Source organism: Bombina bombina, chromosome 5 (genome assembly GCF_027579735.1).
Source record: "Bombina bombina isolate aBomBom1 chromosome 5, aBomBom1.pri, whole genome shotgun sequence".
NCBI lineage: Eukaryota > Metazoa > Chordata > Amphibia > Anura > Bombinatoridae > Bombina > Bombina bombina.
In genome coordinates, this window is record NC_069503.1 from 369,229,203 (window position 1) to 369,248,512 (window position 19,310).

Here is a 19,310-nt window from a genome sequence, read left to right on the forward strand (position 1 = left end):
CCCTTATCCAAACCGTCCTGAATAAACTGTAAAATTCTAGGAATTCTAAAAGAATGCCAAGAGATTTTATGAGAAGAACACCATGAAATGTAAGTCTTCCAAACTCTATAATAAATCTTTCTAGAAACAGATTTACGAGCTTGTAACATAGTATTAATCACTGAGTCAGAGAAACCTCTATGACTTAGTACTAAGCGTTTAATTTCCATACCTTCAAATTTAATGATTTGAGATCCTGATGGAAAAAAACGGACCTTGAGATAGTTGGTCTGGCTGAACGGAAGTGGCCAAGGCGGGCAACTGGACATCCGAACCAGATCCGCATACCAAAACCTGTGTGGCCATGCTGGAGCCACCAGCAACACAAATGATTGTTCCATGATGATTTTAGAGATCACTCTTGGAAGGAGAACTAGAGGCGGGAAAATGTAAGCAGGATGATAACACCAAAGAAGTGTCAGCGCATCCACTGCTTCCGCCTGAACATCCCTCAACCTGGACAGGTATCTGGGAAGTTTCTTGTTTAGATGAGAGGCCATGAGATCTATCTCTGGAAGACCCCACAACTGAACAATCTGAGAAAACACATCTGGATGGAGAGACCACTCCCCTGGAAGTAAAAGTCTGGCGGCTGAGAAAATCCACCTCCCAATTGTCTACACCTGGGATATGCACTGAGGAGATCAGACAAGAGCTGGATTCCGCCCAAACAAGTGTCCGAGATACTTCTTCATAGCTTGGAGACTGTGAGTCCCACCCTAATGATTAACATATACCACTGTTGTGATATTGTCTGTCTGAAAACAAATTAATGGTTCTCTCTTTAGCAGAGGCCAAAACTGAAGACCTTTGGGAATTGCACGGAGTTCTAAAATATTTATTGGTAATCTCGCCTCTTGAGATTTCCAAACCCCTTGTGCTGTCAGAGATCTCCAAACAGCTCCCTAACCTGAAAGACTCGCAGCTGTTGTGATCACAGTCCAGGTTGGCTGAACAAAAGAGGCCCCTTGAACTATATGATGGTGATCTATCCACCATGTCAGAGAGTGTCGTACATTGATTCAGCATACAATGCTGTAGAGGTCTCATGTGAAAACGAGCAAAGGGGATCGCGTCCGATGCTGCAGTCATGAGACCTAACTTCCATGCACATAGCCACTGAAGGGAATGACTGAGACTGAAGGTGCCGGCATGCTGCAACCAATTTAAAACGTCTCTTGTCTGTTAGAGACAGAGTCATGGACACTGAATCTATCTAGAAACATAAAAAGGTGACCCTTGTCTGAGGAATTAAGAAACTTTTGGTAAATTGGTCCTCCAACCATGTTTCCAAAGAAACAACACTAGTTGATTGGTGTGAGATTCTGCAGTACACAAAGACTGAGCTAGGACCAAGATATCATCCAAATAAGGAAACACCGCAATACCCTGTTCTCTGATTACAGAGAGTAGTTCACCCAGAACCTTTGAAAAGATTCTTGGAGCTGTTGCTAGACCAAATGGAAGAGCATCAAATTGGTAATGCTTGTTTAGAAAAGAGAATCTCAGAAACTGATAATGTTCTGGGTGAATCGTAATATGAAGGTATGCATCCTGCAAGTCTATTGTGGACATATAATGTCCTTGCTGAACAAAAGACAGAATAGTCCTTATAGTCACCATCTTGAAAGTTGGTACTCTTACATAACGATTCAAAAATTTTCAGATCCAGAACTCGTCTGAATAAATTTTCCTTCTTTGGAACAATGAATAGATTTGAATAAAACCCCAAACCTTGTTCCTAAGGAGGAACTGGCATGATTACCCCTGAAGACTCCAGGTCTGAAACACACTTCAGGAAAGCCTGAGCTTTTACTGGATTTACTGGGATACGTGAGAGAAAAAATCTTCTCACAGGAGGTCTTACTCTGAATCCTATTCGATACCCTTGAGAGACAATGCTCTGAATCCATTGATTTTGGACAGATTTTATCCAAATATCCTTGAAAAACCTTAATCTGCCCCCTACCAGCTGAGCTGGAATGAGGGCCGCATCTTCATGCGGACTTAGGGGCTGACTTTGGTTTCCTAAATGGCTTGGATTTATTCCAATTTGAGGAAGGCTTCCAAAATGGAAGCAGACTCCTTGGGGGAGGATTGAGTTTTTGTTCCTTATTCTGACGAAAGGAACAAAAAAGGTTAGAAGCCTTAGATTTACCCTTAAGTTTTTAATCCTGAGGCAGAAAAACTCCCTTTTCCCAGTGACAGTTGAAATAATAGAATCCAACTGAGAACCAAATAAATTATTACCTTGGAAAGAAAGAGATAGTAATCTAGATTTAGATGTCATATCAACATTCCAAGATTTAAGCCACAAAGCTCTTCTAGCTAAAAAAGCTAAAGACATGGATCTAACATCAATTTTGATAATATCAAAAATTGCATCACAAATAAAATAATTAGCATATTGCAATAGGCGAATAATGCTAGATAAGTCAGAATCCAATTCCTGTTGCGCTAAATTCTCCAACCAGAAGGTTGATGCAGCCGCAACATCAGCCAAAGAAATTGCAGGTCTGAGAAGAATATAAAAGGGCCTTAAAGGAAGTACTATCTTCCATAGGAATAGTGGTACGTTTAGCAAGAGTAGAAATAGCCCCATCAACTTGGGGATTTTTTCCCAAAACTCTATAGATTTTGCTGGTAAAGGATACAATTTTTTAAACCTTGAAGAAGGAATAGAAGAAGTACCTGGCTTATTCCATTCCCTAGAAATGATATCAGAAATAGCCTCAGGAATAGGAAAAAAAACCCTGGAGAAACCACAGGAGGTTTAAAAACAGCATTTAAACGTTTATTAGACTGAACGTCAATAGGACTGGTTACCTCAATATCCAATAATAATTAACATTTTTTTTAATAAAGAACACATATACTCTATTTTAAATAAATAAGTAGATTTGTCAGTGTCAATGTCTGAGGAAGGATCTTCTGTATCAGATAGATCCTCATCAGAAGAGGATAAATTATGTTGTTGGTCATTTGAAATTTCATCAACTAAATGAGAAGTTTAAAAAGACCTTTTACGTTTATTAGAAGGTGGAAATGCAGACAAAGCCTTCAAAATAGAATCAGAAACAAATTCTTTATAAAATTTACAGGTATATCATGCACATTTAGAAGTTGAAGGAACTACAACTGGCAATGTACTATTACTGATGGATACACTAACTGCATGTAAAAGTTTATCATGACAACTATTACAAATGACATTCGGTGAAATAATTTTAACAATTTTACAACCAATGTACTTAGCTTTGGTAGGACCGATGTCAGACAGCAATGTTCCAGCAGAAACTTCTGAGGCAGGATCAGACATCTTGCAAAATGTAAGAGAAAAAACAACATATAAAGCAAAATTATCTATTTCCTTATATGACAGTTTCAGGAATGGGGAAAAAAATGCAAATAGCATAGACCTCTGATAAAGAAAAAAATCAAGAGGCAAACATCAATGGGTTATGGAAATAATGAAAAAGTTTTGCGCCAAGTATGACGCACAACGTAACGTAAACTTTTTTGGCGCCAAAAAATAACCGCAAATGTCACTAGTAACGCAACCGTGAGAAAGGTCGCTGCGTCAAGTATGACGCCGGAAATGACGACGTTGCGTCATAGACGTATCTTTCCGCGCCAAAAATATTTTCGTGCCAAGAATGACGCAATAAAGTTTAGCATATGACGCACCCGCGGGCCTAATGCCGCCCGCAATTTGCAAAAAGTAGTCAATTGAAAAAAGACTAGGTAAGAAAAAATTTTCTTTAAAAGATGTTTATATTACCCAAATATGAAACTGACAGTCTGTAGAAGGAAATACATGAACCTGACTCATGGCAAATATAAGTAAAATACATATATTTAGAACTTTATATAAATGCATAAAGTGCCAAACCATAGCTGAGAGTGTCTTAAGTAATAAAAACATACTTACCGAAAGACCCCCATCCACATATAGCAGATAGCCAAACCAGTACTGAAACAGTTATTAGTAGAGGTAATGGTATATAAGAGTATATCGTCGATCTGAAAAGGGAGGTAGGAGATGAATCTCTACGACCGATAACAGAGAACCCATGAAAAAGACCCCCGTTAGGGAAATCATCGTATTCAATAGGTAATACTCCCTTCACGTCCCTCTGACATTCGCTGTACTCTGAGAGGAATCGGGCTTCAACAATGCTGAGAAGCGCATATCAACGTAGAAATCTTAGCACAAACTTACTTCACCACCTCCATAGGAGGCAAAGTTTGTAAAACTGAATTGTGGGTGTGGTGAGGGGTGTATTTATAGGCATTTTGAGGTTTGGGAAACTTTGCCCCTCCTGGTAGGATTGTATATCCCATATGTCACTAGCTCATGGACTCTTGCCAATTACATGAAAGAAATACAATTTTAAACAAATTTCTAATTTACTTCTATTATTACATTTTCATCGTTCTCTTGGTATCTTTTGATGAAAAGAAGGGATATAAGCTTAGGAGCATGCACGTGTTTGGAGCACAATATTGCAACAGTTTTGAAAGAATGTTATCCATTTGCATGAGCACTAGAGGGCAGTGCTATTTACTGTCATGTAGTACTCCAGATACCTACCTAGGTATCTCATGGGAACTAAGCAAATCTGATAATAGAATCAAATTTGGAAACTTTTTTAAAATTCTGAATCACAGAAGATAGTTTTTGGGGTTTAACATTCCTATAATGTTGACTAACTTAGTTTTATCCATTCAATTTATTTGCATTTTATTATTAATACATGTTACATGAGGAGAGGCTAGCCAAACTGGGTCTGTTCTCTTTAGAAAAAAGGCGCTTGAGAGGTGACATGATTACTTTATATAAATATATTCAAGGCCCATATACAGAGATGGCAGAAGCTCTTTTTATTCCAAGAAAATTGGTTCTGACAAGAGGTCATAATTTAAGGTTGGAGGAAAGGAGATTTAATCTCCTGCAAGGGAAACGTTTTTTCACTGTAAGAGCAATAAAATTGTGGAACTCATTACCAAAGGAGGTAGTGAATGCCAATACCATAGATACATTTAAAAATAGTCTGGATACATTTCTGTATATAAACAAAATTCATGGATATGATTGCTAGTATTAAATGGGTCACATTTTAATGGGGTTATTTAAGCTTAACTGGAGCTTTTTGTAAGTATTTTAGATTTGTATAGGTTGATCTCGATGGACTTCAGTCTTTTTTCAACCTTATCTACTATGTTACTATGTTACTATGTTACATATTTTCATAAGTCTGCATTAAGCCTCCATTCATATATATTTATATAGCTACAATATTGTGTAATGAAGATTTCAATACTGCATGTTCATGTAATAGAGATATGACGATGGAGCCATTCCAGAGGTGATTAAGAGAAACACTTTGTTTCATGGTGCTTTATTTTTATCAAAATCAAAATAAATAAATTTAAATGAACATGCAAAAAGAAATGGTGCTTGGCTGTTTTAATAGCGCTCTGTCTCTTTAATTGCTGATATATTTTATGCATATTCATAGCAAAAAAAAATCCATTTTAAAGCGGAATTGAAATGCTTTATTGGATCATTTTATTTTTAAAGGGAGATTAAGCTCAAAATAGAATGCCCCATAAATAAATGAATAAAAGGAAGTTAAACAACATTGCAGACTTCATAATTGATTTTGATTGCATTTACTGTAAAATACCATTTGTTATGAAAAAGCAGTTGTTGTCCCACACTGCAGAGAAGCTGGAAGGAAGCTGCAATGCCACATTATTTGTAAAGTAACTCACAGTTACCACGGTTCTTCTGCATTACCATACTATAGTGTCATTTTAATACTGGGCATGTAACTTATGTTGTGCACATCCATTGCTGTTTGATGTTTATTTACAGTTTGGGCGTTTTAGTTCCAGTCCTTGTGATATTTAGAAATTGTAACCTAAAGTATTATTTTTTATTTTTTTTTAGAATGAGGTTTCGATGTTGAAAAATGAGGTAGCACAGCTGAAACAGCTCTTATTAACACATAAAGACTGTCCGATTACTGCCATGCAAAAAGAGTCACAAGGTTATTTAAGTAAGTAATGGTGCTTGGCTTTTTTCTCTTCCATTCTCTCCTGCTAACTGCCAGTGTTTTGCTTCTTGAACCAGGTGACAATGTCTTCTTTATTAAAATGCTCTGTACCTATAAACTGCTACTTAGAATAAAACAACACCCTTAAAGGGACAGTCAAGACATAATTCAACTTTCATGACTTGCATAAAACATGCAATTTTAACTGACCTCACAATTTACTTTTGTTATTACATTTGTTTAGTTTTCTTGGTATAATTTGTTGAAAAGCAAATGTACATATCTTCAGCACTACTTGGAGCTAGCTGGTGATTTGTGCCTGCACATATATGCCTGTTGTGTGCATATATGGCTCACCAAATGTGTTCAGCTAGCTTCAAGTAGTACAATGTTGAACATACCATACAAAAAAGGGCACCCAGAGAACAAAGCAAATTTGCTAATATAAGAAAACTGTCAAGTTGATTAAAATTGCATGTGCTATTGAAATCATAGAAGTTTAATATTGAGTTTACTTTTCTTTTAATTTGACTAGCTTAAAATGTTTATAGCTGGACCTGAGACACATAAAATTATTTTTCACACTTTCCCTTACAACAAATCACTGAGTGCAAGGTTAATTAACTTTAGAATAATAGCATTCATTTTCTTGTGTTTGATTTCAGAGATCTCAAATATACTATTATGTACTTGTTCTACAACAATAAAATCATTTAGTAGAGGTGTTATTTCCCAGCAATGCACTGCTCTGCAACCTGTTGCCTGTCTGTCTAAACGCAGAGAGTTTTTATTTTCTGTAAATTTGCAGAATTTTGAAAAGTGGCAGAAAAAGTCTGTGAATAATCAGGCTCTCCAGATGTTTGTATAAAGCAAGGTTTACTGAATACCAAATATTACTTTTTGTTAACTTTTCTAAAGGCAATGTAACCACCCAATTAAAAATGAAGAAAAGTGTCCCATATTTTCATATGTCTTAAATATATGTTTTTTAAGTACTACAGAAGTATTAGAATGGGTTTTCTATGAAAGCATAAGTGATATGGCAGTCAGGAAATTAGTTAAAACTGAGTTTTAAATTTGAGCTTATGACAGAACCACTGTATTCTATCATTTAATCTACAATCAAAGTTCCGAAAAAGTTGGGACAGTATGGAAAATGCAAAAAAACAAACAAAAAGTCATTTAAAATTTCAATTCACCCTGTACTATATTGAAAACACATTATTAACACATTATTTGATTTTTTTAGTTTGTGAATTTAATGTATTTTTAAAAATATACACTCATTTCAAACCTAATGACTTCAACATGTTCCAAAACAGTTGGAAGAGGGGCAATTTAGGACTAATAGCAATGTGACAAGTTGAAATAAGAAGGTGATGTGAAACAGGCGAGGTAATCGTGTAATCATAGTATATTAGGAGCCTCCAAAAAAGGCCTAGTTCTTCAAGAGTAAGGATGGGTCGAGGCTCGCCAATCTGCCAACAGATGCATCAGTGAATAATCCAACATTCCCCAAAGACAAATCGGTAGGATTTTGGGCATTTGACCACTTATGAATGCACGTGATCTCCCATCCCTCCGACGTCACTGTCTCAAAAACCGTCATGAGTCTGTAATGGATAGCCTGACATGGGCTCGGGAATACTTTGTAAACCTTTGTAAGTCAACACCATTCACCGCTGCATCCACAGATGCAAGTTAAGGCTTTACTATGCAAAGCAAAAGCCATACATCAACACTGTCCAGAAGCGCCGCCGACTTCTCTGGGCTCAGTCTCATCTGAGATGGACAGTAGCACAGTGGAATCACATTTTGTGGTCCAACGAGTCAGCATTTCAAATAGTTTTTGGAAAAACAGCCGTTGTGTTCTCTGGGCCAAAGAGGAAAAGGACCATCTAAGCTGTTATAAGCATCAGGTCCAAAAGCCAGCATTTGTCATGGTATGGGGCGTGTCAGTGGGTAACTTGCACATCTGTAAGGGCACAATTAATGTAGAAAGATATATATACATTTTGGAGCAACAAATGCTGCCATCCAGACATTGTCTGTTCCAGGGACGTCCTTGAATTTTCTAGTAGGACAACACCAAACCACATTCTGCTGGATTACAAGCACATAAGCAGAGAGATCGGGTGCTAGCATGGCCTGCCTGCAGTCCTGACCTGTCTTTGATTGAGAATGTGTGGCGCATTATGCAGCACAAAATAAGGCAACAAAGGCCCTGTACATTTGCACTCCTGAGAAAATTCTGCTTGCTAAACTTACCCAACTTGTGTCTTCAGTACCCAAACGCTTCCTAAGTGTTATTAAAAGAAAAGGTGATGTTACACGGTGGTAAACAGTCAACTGTCCCAACTTTTTTGGAGTGTGTTGCAGTCATCAGGTTTAAAATAAGTGTATATTTTAAAAAATAGATTAAATTCACAAAGTAAAACATCAAATAATGTGATAATAATGTGTTTTCAATATAGTATAAGGTGAATTGAATTTTCAAATGACTCTTTTTGTTTGTTTTTTGCATTTTCCATACTGTACCAAATTTTTTCGGGATTGGGGTTGTATGAGCATGTGGCAAACATTGTCAATAATCGTCTATGGAGAGCATGGAATCCCAGTCTAGAAATGTCATGTACACATTTACATTCTATCAGTGTTTTTAGTATATTGCTGGGAACACATTTGATAATCTGAGCTTTATGCACTATAGAGGGGAAACAATACATCATATTTATCAGATTTACATACATACTAAAGGATAGTGAGGATTTACAGTTTTAAATTATCCATTATTCATGAGTGAAAATTAATCACCTAATTGTTCTTCTGTTATCTTTGGAAATGTCATTAAAATCAATTCATCCATCGATTTTTCCATAAATTGATGAGAATGACCAACGTAGAGTTCACAGTTTGTTGAATATCAGGTATAGCATAAAGGCCCAAGGAGACAAGGATTTGGGGATACCCTTCCATAGAAACGTTTGATTAATCAGTGTCTTTGCCATTTCCATTAAGGCATCTCAGGTTGGGATATCATCAAATCTTGACCATGATATTGTGGTTGGTAACTGATGGCATATAAAGTGCTACAGCAGCATTTTGTCTCTTGTGATTTTTTTTTCTAATTCTTTAATCTGCTTTCCTGCTTCCCTATGCAAAATGTCACAGCATGACATCACAAACCAGTGTCTAACTGCTCACAACTTCATCTTTATCATTGTCCCAAATAACACATTGGGTGACACATTTCAATGTACATATACAATAGGCATCTCATCTCTACCAGTGCTCTGTTACTAACAGTGTGATGTATACTAATTAAGTAGAAAAGTTATCCAGCCATTTAAGTTCAAAAATTCCCATAGACATTAATGATCATTTTTGTAGAAAAAGTATTAAGCTTTTCTATATGATTAGAATATGCTTTGTAATTTCTAACATGTTCAATCAAAATCCCTTATGCATTTGCTAATTTAAAGGGACAGTCTACACCAAAATTGTTATTGTTTAAAATTATAGATAAAGCTTTAATTACCCATTCCCCTGCTTTGCATAACCAACATTGTTATATTAATATACCTTATAACATTTAAACCTCTAAATTCTGCCTGTTTCTAAGCCACTACAGACAGCCTCTTGTCACATGCTTTTGTATTAGCTTTTCACAAGAGACTGCTAACCCATGTGGGCCCTATAGATAACATTGTGCTCTGTCTCGTGGAGTTGTGCAGGGCACAGCACTAATTGGCTAAAATGCAATTCAGCAGATAATAAACAAATAGCCATGTGATAAGGGGCTGTCAGAAGATGCTTAGATACAAGATAATCACAGAGGTTAAAAGTATATTAATATAACCATGTTGGTTATGCAAAACTGGGGAATGGGTAATAAATGGATTATCTATCTTTTTAAACAATAGCAACTTTGAAGTAGACTGTCCCTATAAGGCTTTATTAAAAAGTATAGGAGCTACATTTCCTCATTTGAATGGCATTTTCTTCTATACTAGTATTTTAACTATTTGCTACATATTTATATTGTGTTTCCATGATGAGCAATAGACACACAGGGTATACGCATATGTAAGTCCATATGATATATACCTTAGTATTATGTGTTTGTGCAATGCTGTAAAAACACAATAATACATAATACATACATAGATATTTTATTTCAACACTAAATTTTGTAGCTTGCAATTTACCATTTTCTCTTATATAGTTCTAGAATTTTAAACTAAAACAATATATCATTCACTTGAAGCAGCAGCATTTAAGCACAATTAAATTGTATTTTGCCCGAAAAACAGCAATAAGTAAAAGCACCAGTTGTTTATTTCCTACTAATTCTGATTGGCTGATAAGTACTCCATCTTCCTGGCTGACAGATAGCTCCTAATGTTCATTGGTTGATTGGTGCAAAGGCTCACTGTACACAATAGGAAGTACACAATGATGTTGCTGTATACCTCTTAATTTAAAGGTAAGCAACTTTTACTTTAACTTTTTCATGCAAACAAAAATTTGTTTAATTGCTGCTGTTTCATATAAATAATATCAACTATTTTAGCATAATCTCCATTTGTTAAAGGGACAATAAACCCCAAATTTTTATTTCATGATTCAGATAGAACATACAGTTATAAACAACTTTCCAATTTACTTATGTTATCAATTTTGCTTCATTCTCTCTGTATCCTTTGTTGAAGGAGTAGCAAAGCACTACTGGGAGTTAGCTGAACACATTGGTAAGTCAATCACAAGAGGAATTAATGTGCAGCCACCAATCAGCAGCTAGCCACAGTCTTTGTCCAAGAGGACAAAACAAATTAGATAAAAGAAGCAAATTTCAAAGTTGTTTAAAATTGTATGCTCTATCTGAATCATGAAATAATTTTTGGGGGGTTTCATGTCCCTTTAAGCACCAACTTTATATATATATATAACACATAATATGTTACCTGATGTCACCAACGTATAACCTGCTGGTTAATAGTTATTATTACCACCTACTATTTTTTTCTTACAACTTATTGTCAAATATAATGGTTCATAAACTTATTTCATAAAACTTAAAACAATAAACTGATTTATTCCTACCACAACCTACTAGTTGACAATTACAGCTGGCAAGTTTATTACAACATACTAGTGTTTATTGTTACCTACTATTCATTATCACAATCTCCTAGTAATTATTATAACCTATCAGTTTTAAAGGGACGTGAAAGTAAAAATTCAATTTGATTCAGGTAGAGCATGCAGGTTTAGACAACTTTTTAATTTACTTCTGTTATCAAATTTATGTTGTTCTTTTGGTATCCTTAACCCTTTGGCTGCTAAGCCATTTTTTTTACCTTTTTTAAATATATTTATTTTTTACTTTTTTAATTTTTTTTACAAATCCCCAAGACTTATACCGTTGGAAAAGGTTAGGTGATTAACTTTCCAATGGTGGGTCTTGGGGGTCTGTAGCTGCTTAGATGCCTGAAATACAGGCTTCTAAGCAGCATGCCCCCATTTCCCTATATTGTCCATTGTTAATTTTAAATAAAGTTGTGCGGTGACGTCTCATCACATAATTGCACCTGACATCACAGCACGAATCGTGACCCCCTCAGCGATGCCTTTCACTTTTCAGTCCAGATCCCTGGGGTGGGAGTAGGTGGGAGCCTCTATTCTCATTTAGTTGGGTCCAAAAGTTTACAGGAACAACGTTTCGAACCTACAATAGGCTCTTAGTCAGGTACATGACTAAGAGCCTATTGTAGGTTCGAAACGTTGTTCCTGTAAACTTTTGGGCCCAACTAAATGAGAATAAAGGTCTTTTAAACAAAGATTTCTTCTGGTGGCTGAAGTGATTGGATGTATGATCACTTGGATTGAAAATATTTGGCAAATCTTACTTCGTGCCCCACAAAAAGGTGTGCTGTTCTCCTTCCTCCTTGATTCCCAGTAGGTGGGAGCCCCCAGATTGCCCTCAAGGTGGGTGAGTGCTAGCGACGGCTCTGAGCTTTCGTCAGCACCTGACTGGGGCGAGGTGCGACGGCTCAGAGCCGTCGTTAGCACTCAAAGCGTTAATTGAATAGCATACCTAGGTAGGTTTAGAAGTGTGCATGTATCTTGAGCACCATATGGCAGCAGTAACAATGTTATATATTGTTGTAAACACTGCTGCAATCTACTGCTCAGGACAGATACACATTTCTAATATTGCCTAGGAATGCTTAAGGATACCAAGAGAACTAAATATATTTGGTAATTTAAGTAATTTAAAAAGTTGTTTAAAATTGCATACTCTAACTCATTACATTTTAATTTTGACTTGCATGTCCCTTTAAACATAACATAATCTTTCCTACAAACTAATAATTGCTAATACAACCTTAAAGTATCAAAACACAACCAGCTCATTAAGGGCTGCTAATTGTTATCACAACCTGTATATAAAGGGCTTGATTACAAGTGGAGCACTAGTTTATGATGCGCCCGCAAATGGGCAAATTCTCACATTTATGGGTGCGCAATATATAACCAGCCAGTACAAGTGGCTGGTTATTGCTACCGCAAGCTCAGAAAATTAACCAATTAAAAAATTTTTTTAAAAAAAATATAACTGCTAAAAGCAGTTATAAGGTGTTAAAAAGGGACGGTGTGGAGTGTTAGAAAAAAACAGCACTGAAACTTGCTTTTACATTGTGGTCTATGGGGACTGTGTTACCCCTGTAAAGATATATATGTATATGCTTTTATACATATATATTTATATTTGCGGCCCATCGCTGTGTGACTTACCCCCTTCACTGAGCTAGTTCTCATACTGTGTCTCACAGCATCAGAACAAGGCTCCCATTGGAGCCTATGGAAGCTCGCTCTCATGAGCGCAATGCTTCTGTGCAATGCGAACACGAGTTTGCATTCGCATTGCACCTCACCAGTAATACCAGTGCACATTTGCGTGCGCTGGTATTACTTACCTGAGCGCAAATATTACTTTTGCGGAAGCAACCTACTAGTTGATATAATAATAACTACTATTACATCTTGCAAATGCTAAAAAGATAGTTTGCATAGAACTTTAACATGTAAGCATAACATACACAGCATGTTTCTTAGCAATGAATCATCAAGATTTTTAGTTATACCTCTGGATTATATGATGTCATCTCTGGCATTTTTGCAAATACTTTTTTCTTAGGGGAATTTCAGGAGAGCTGATTAAAGTATTTTAAAAAAATAAATTTTCCATTTTATACAGGATGAGCACTGCTATTCAAAAGCTGCCCAGTGCATGGTAAGTGAGATTTTTTACTAAGGTAGTATATATATTTATGTGTTTTGTTACTCTTGCCTTTTATACAATGGTGCAAACTAAGAATGTGTAATGAATTAAAGGCAATTTTAGTTATTGGAATCAAATGGTATGATATAGTGTATCCTTCTATTTTTAAGGGAGAAAATACTTGGCAAATGCCTAAACCCATAGATGATTTAATACATGCATATAGATTTAATGTTGTCTTTCTAAAAGTAACCATTACGTTTAAAGGTAGGAAAGCAATTCAGCAATTCAGTAGGAAAAGTCATCAGGACATTTTGTTGTACAATAATATATATTCACTTAAAATGAGAGATTACACTGAAATAGCTACACTGATATGTTTGTTTGATATATAGTGATGTTATAGATTTGTATTAAGTATATAGGCAATGTTATTGCACTTAATATGGAACATGCTTTTATAGTGTTTTCCCAATGTATTTTACTCAGGTCCAGAAAGCAGCCCTCCAGAGAGTCCCTCTCCAGCCTGTTCACAGCAGCAAGTAATTCAGCATAACACCATTACAACTTCCTCCTCTGTTAACGATGTGGTTGGAAGCTCTTCCCTCAACTCAATTGCCAATCACAGAACAGATATTAATCCAATTCTTTGAAATGCTGTGGGAGGTCAAGAACTACCTTTGGAATTTTGGAGTTATATCAGATCTTCCGCTTTTACAAACTTTTGTTCTCAACTTTGTTTGAAACCAGGAAATTTCCTCAGTCCTTGGAAGAATTTTTTCTTTCCTTTTTTTATAGTTACTATACAAAATGCATCTTTTTATTTTTTACTTACAAGAAAGGGATTTATGCAATTATTATGCTAGCAGTTTTTGGAAAATGCTTGCAGTTTTCTCTTTTTCTCTGGTACAATTTATTTGTTTATAAACTGTAGCATTTCTGTAAATAGTTTCTTATTCTATAAAGTGATCTGAAACAGATTGCTAATTTGGTATTAAAACAATATATACATTTCTACTTAGACATGAAAATATGGTTTTAAAGCAACAGCTCTGTATACATTTTAAATGTGTGTCTCCAATTCTACCCACAAATTTGTGTCCTGAGATTTCATAAATCTGTTTGGAAACAAGTAACCCATGAAAAACCAAAATTCTGCATTCATTCTCAGCACCTTTCAGTCATTTTTGTCTACTTTAGAAACCGTGAATGACAAACTAGTAGCGTTCAATGACAGTTTTTGTATCAGCATGTAAAGTAACAGAATGTAGCATTGACTTAAACATATGCATTGTATTTTTGCAGTGTTACAGGGACATTCTAGTTAAAGAAACAAAATGAATTACTCTTGGTGTTGCCACCTGGTATTTTTAAGGTTCAGGTCAATGTAGATATTATGATATGGAATATACAAATAAGGGCCCTGTTATGGTGAATTGTTTAGTTTGAATCTAATTTTAAGCATATGATTATTGAAATCAATGCTAGCAGCTTTAGGTTCAGATTTATGTTGGTTAATTATTTATGCAAATGTACTAGTATGAATGGTATTTTTTTCCAAGAAAGGTAGGAACCCTAATGACTCCATATCATTCTGGCAGTTTATTTATTAATGCATTTTCCTCTGTTTTTCATCATTTTAGATGAGAATAGGCCAATATGTTAATCAAGGACAGCAAATATGTACGTCCTCCAATCACAAACGGCGTACTCATTTGGAATGACAGGGAAGCATGTCAGCTGTGCACCTTTGACTGTTAATGTAAACCCTGACAGAAGGTTTAAAAAAATACATTAATGAAAACCTGCTGTTTTTTATTAGAATGTCCCTTTAACTAAAAAAATACCTGCACATCAGCCCTTATAAACTACATTTGAATAGTTTATATTTTTTGTATACTTAGTTTTTTAATTATAATTTTTAGTTAACAGACATTTTAAAAGAAAATATTTTTATATTTGTTATGCAGCCTAACATAGTTTTGTACTACCTTATTTCTTCTTTGTGCAGTTCTAAGAATAATTGTGTATTGGCCGCTGTATTCTATAAATGCTGGTTTATCTGTATTTCCCTACATCTCAGGCTTTACTGGCAGCACGAATGTAGGTGAGTGGGCAGCCCAAGCCACCTACCTGATAGTGATTCTATTCCCTGTAAACCAACACATATTTTATTTGGTAAAGAGGACAGAGCAGTCTTGAAACAGGTGTAAAAATTGAGTATAGCAGCAAAGAGCAAATAATGTGGTGTTTTGCATTAAATGGACATTATACACCTGTTGCTTTTGTGTAGAAAAACGTGCTTTGTCCCACACTCTCTAGAGAAGCCAAAAAGCAAAATCTGTAACCTAGGTTTTCAAAATACTGCAAATTGCCTAAACCAGCTATTTATTTGCAAGTTACTAAATTTAATTTTTGTCCTCTCTAGGGAATGTGGGGCAAATAAAAATTTTTTTACACTAAACCAAGAGGTGTCTAAAGTTCTTTTCAAAATATAATACATTATTTATCCTCACTAAATGCAAGTTATTTTGGGACTACAGCTTTAAGCATGTCTGGTAATGCACTGTGCTTTTTGTTAGGTTAATGCATTGAGCAATTTGATGTACATGCCTTTAATTTATATACTAATTAGGCATTTACTTTTTTTAAATTCTTTAGCCCATCTCTCTCTCTCTCTCTCTCTCTCTCTCTCTCTCTCTCTTTCTCTCTTTCTCTCTCTCTCTCTTTCTCTCTTTCTCTTCTCTTTCTCTCTTTCTCTTCTCTCTTTCTCTCTCTCTCTCTCTCTTTCTCTTCTCTCTCTCTTTCTTTCTTTCTCTTCTCTCTCTCTTTCTTTCTTTCTTTCTTTCTTTCTCTCTCCTAGTAAATCAGAAACATTTTTTATTAAATGGAGTTTATATATGAGTATACCATATGTAAAAAAACAACAACAAAAAACAAAAGAAATAAAATGAAATGCCCCAGGGTGCTAATTTAGGTAGGGGGATTTTTTTTCCTATGGAGAGAACATTGAATGAAATTATATGAACATAAGCACTAAAGGTAACATGATGCATGTTCCCATTGATTAGAACCAAGGTCTCTTTATACTTTGGCTCTGTTTTCTCAATTGAAATTCATTTTTTTTTTCAACCAAAAAAAAAAAGCCTCAGCTGTTCAAAACCTGTCTGAGTTTACTCAATATTGCAACCTCAAAAAACTGACAGCGTGACATATTTATGCTTTATGGCTGAAGTCTGTCTGTTTTTTATGCTAAATGGTATAACCGGCTGTGTACTTCTGTAGACCTACTTATGCTTCAATGTAACCTACCATTACTGGGGAGTTCCAACAGCATATTTATAACAACGATCTTCACTAGCTGCAAAGGGTAAATCAGTTATTCTTCTTCGCACTTTTAAATGCTCCATACAAAAAGTGGAGGTAACAACAATAAAATATATAATATTTCCCAATATTTGTTTCGTAATGAACTAAGTTCATATGGTTTGCACAATATATAAGTACTTATTTTTTTAACCCCTTAAGGACCAGCGACGTACCCTGTATGTCGCTGGCCTTTTTTTGGGACTTGATTGTTTTATAGCGTGGTCTTGCCACCAGCGTTGAGACTGCTCTATTCCACAAAGCCTTCTGGAGGGAGGGCATTAATAGCGTGTTCTTGCTAGACTTGTGCTATTATGTCCTGAAAAAACCCTTAATGACCAGTGACATACAGGGTATATTGTGGTCATTAAGGGGTTAAGTTAAATTATGAGCATAGACAACTAAAATGTAACTAGACCTCTCTATGGAGTTGTTATTATTATCATTTATTTGTATAGCGCCGCCAAATTCTGTAGCGCTGGAGTTGTTCATTTTTATCCCCCTTTTTAGTATGTGTCGAAAACATTGGCTTAAAACATATTAACAAATCAGACCACGCTGAACAAATTACTGAGCTAAAGGACAGTTTTGGTGCTATGACTTGTTGTCTGTTATAATTATCTTTGAAAACATGAACATATTTTTTAGTGTTTCCTTAATTTTTATTAACCAAATGGAAAACATATTTTCCATATGCTTCCTAAATTTAAATACCAAGGGCCATAATTAGGGCAGCTTTCTGCATGTCCACAGCTTAGTTAATCAGAATGAATTGCTTTAATTAGTCATGTGTGATTAAAGGGACATTAAACACTGAATAAATCATTGTTTGAATTATGTATTTAGAGCAATGATTACCCTGAGAATAATTTGTATATGTATTTTTAAAAATTGTATGAGTTGTTTAAATAATGAAAAAACTAAGGGTAAAGTTAAAGGGACACTGAACCCATTTTTTTTTTTTTGTCTTTCGTGATTAAGATAGAGCATGCAATTTTAAGCAACTTTCTAATTTACTCCTATTATCACATTTTCTTCATTCTCTTGGTATCTTTATTTGAAATGCAAGAATGTAAGTTTAGATGCCGGCCCATTTTTGGTGAACAACCTGGGTTGTTCTTGCTGATTGGTGGATAAATTCATCCACCAATAAAATAGTGCTGTCCAGAGTCCTGAACTAATAAAAAAGATTAGATGCCATCTTTTTCAAATAAAGATAGCAAGAGAATGAAGAAAAATTGATAATAGGAGTAAATTAGAAAGTTGCTTAAAATTGCATGCTCTATCTGAACCACAAAAGAAAAAATTTGGGTTCAATGTCCCTTTAATGTCCATAAAGCTGTGAGTGCCACCATATTGTAACTTAGGTTACATTTTCTGTTGAGGCCAATTAGGAATGATTATAAATGGCCTACTAGAGTGTGCAACCAATGACTGTGTGGAATATAGCTGTGTCTGCACTTCCATGTTTAAAATGAATTGGAAAGCCCACAATATTACAGAAAAGGGAAACAAAATAATGTATATATATTGCAACGTTGTTTTACTACATGTATTTAAACAATTGATATTAATATCTTGAGATGTTTAATGTCCCTTTAAAAAGTAAGATTACATTCTGGCCCATTTGCAATCCTTGAACATTCAGTTTAGACAACCCAGAAGCCATCATAGAAAACCAAGGGATATAAATAAATAAATCTTAACTTGTATTATACACATTCAAATAACTAGGTAAACAAAGATAAAATTAATACTTTTAGTTGCATAATTTGTAAATAAACATGGCTGAATATCTTTAGTTGGAGATTTGATTGACAGAACAAATATTCTCAGTGAAATGTAAAAAACAAATTTCAATATTCAAATGTATTTTAACAATCAAATGTATAATTTCAATATTTATTCCTATAGACTTACAATGAACAGAATGGTCTAACCTTACAATTGATAATGGGAAGTTCACATTTTTTATATAATTATATTTATTTATTTTTGCACAAAAAAAAAACCCAATAAATATTAAATGTTCACCAAGCTGTGGCTGAAACATTTGACTATGTCTACTTTTAAAGTGCACCAGATTTGTTTTTATTTTTGTATTACTTTTTTTTTATCGTTAGTACAAAGTTACATTTTACTTTGTAACACTGATTTTTTTTCTTATTGATCACTTTTTCCCTTAACATATATTCCCAATCATATGAGGGTTGTACTGAAAGTAATGTCTGTTTGGTCATAAGTCCTTTATTAACAACACAAGACATGTGGAACTATATACATGTGTAGAGTAACTCTTTATCTACAACATGGTACTATTCAAAATAGTCTCCTTTAGTGGTGATGCATTTGTGCCACCGTTGAACCCACTTATCAAAGCCACTTTTGAAAATGTTTTTGGGGCATTTCCTCACCAAGTATCTGAATGCGTCTTTCACTTTGCCTGTATCATTGAAGCCCCCAACAAAGACTTTCCATTATTTGGCCAAACAAGAAGAAGTCTGAGGGTGCGAGATCGGAGCTGTAAGGTGGATGTGGCACCACTGACCATACCATTT

At 35.1% G+C, this 19,310-nt stretch overlaps 1 protein-coding gene across 2 annotated transcripts in view; it reads left to right on the plus strand.

Moving 5' to 3' along the window:
• CREB5 (cAMP responsive element binding protein 5) overlaps positions 1-14,130 on the plus strand; it is an 823,361-nt gene extending 809,231 nt beyond the window's left edge. For both annotated transcript variants that reach the window (XM_053714186.1, XM_053714187.1), the window contains 2 exons: positions 5,996-6,104; positions 13,876-14,130. In XM_053714186.1, coding sequence (XP_053570161.1) covers positions 5,996-6,104; positions 13,876-14,039 — 273 coding nt within the window. In that variant the 3' untranslated portion in view covers positions 14,040-14,130. The remainder of the gene's footprint in view (positions 1-5,995; positions 6,105-13,875) is intronic.
• Positions 14,131-19,310: the final 5,180 nt, after the last annotated feature.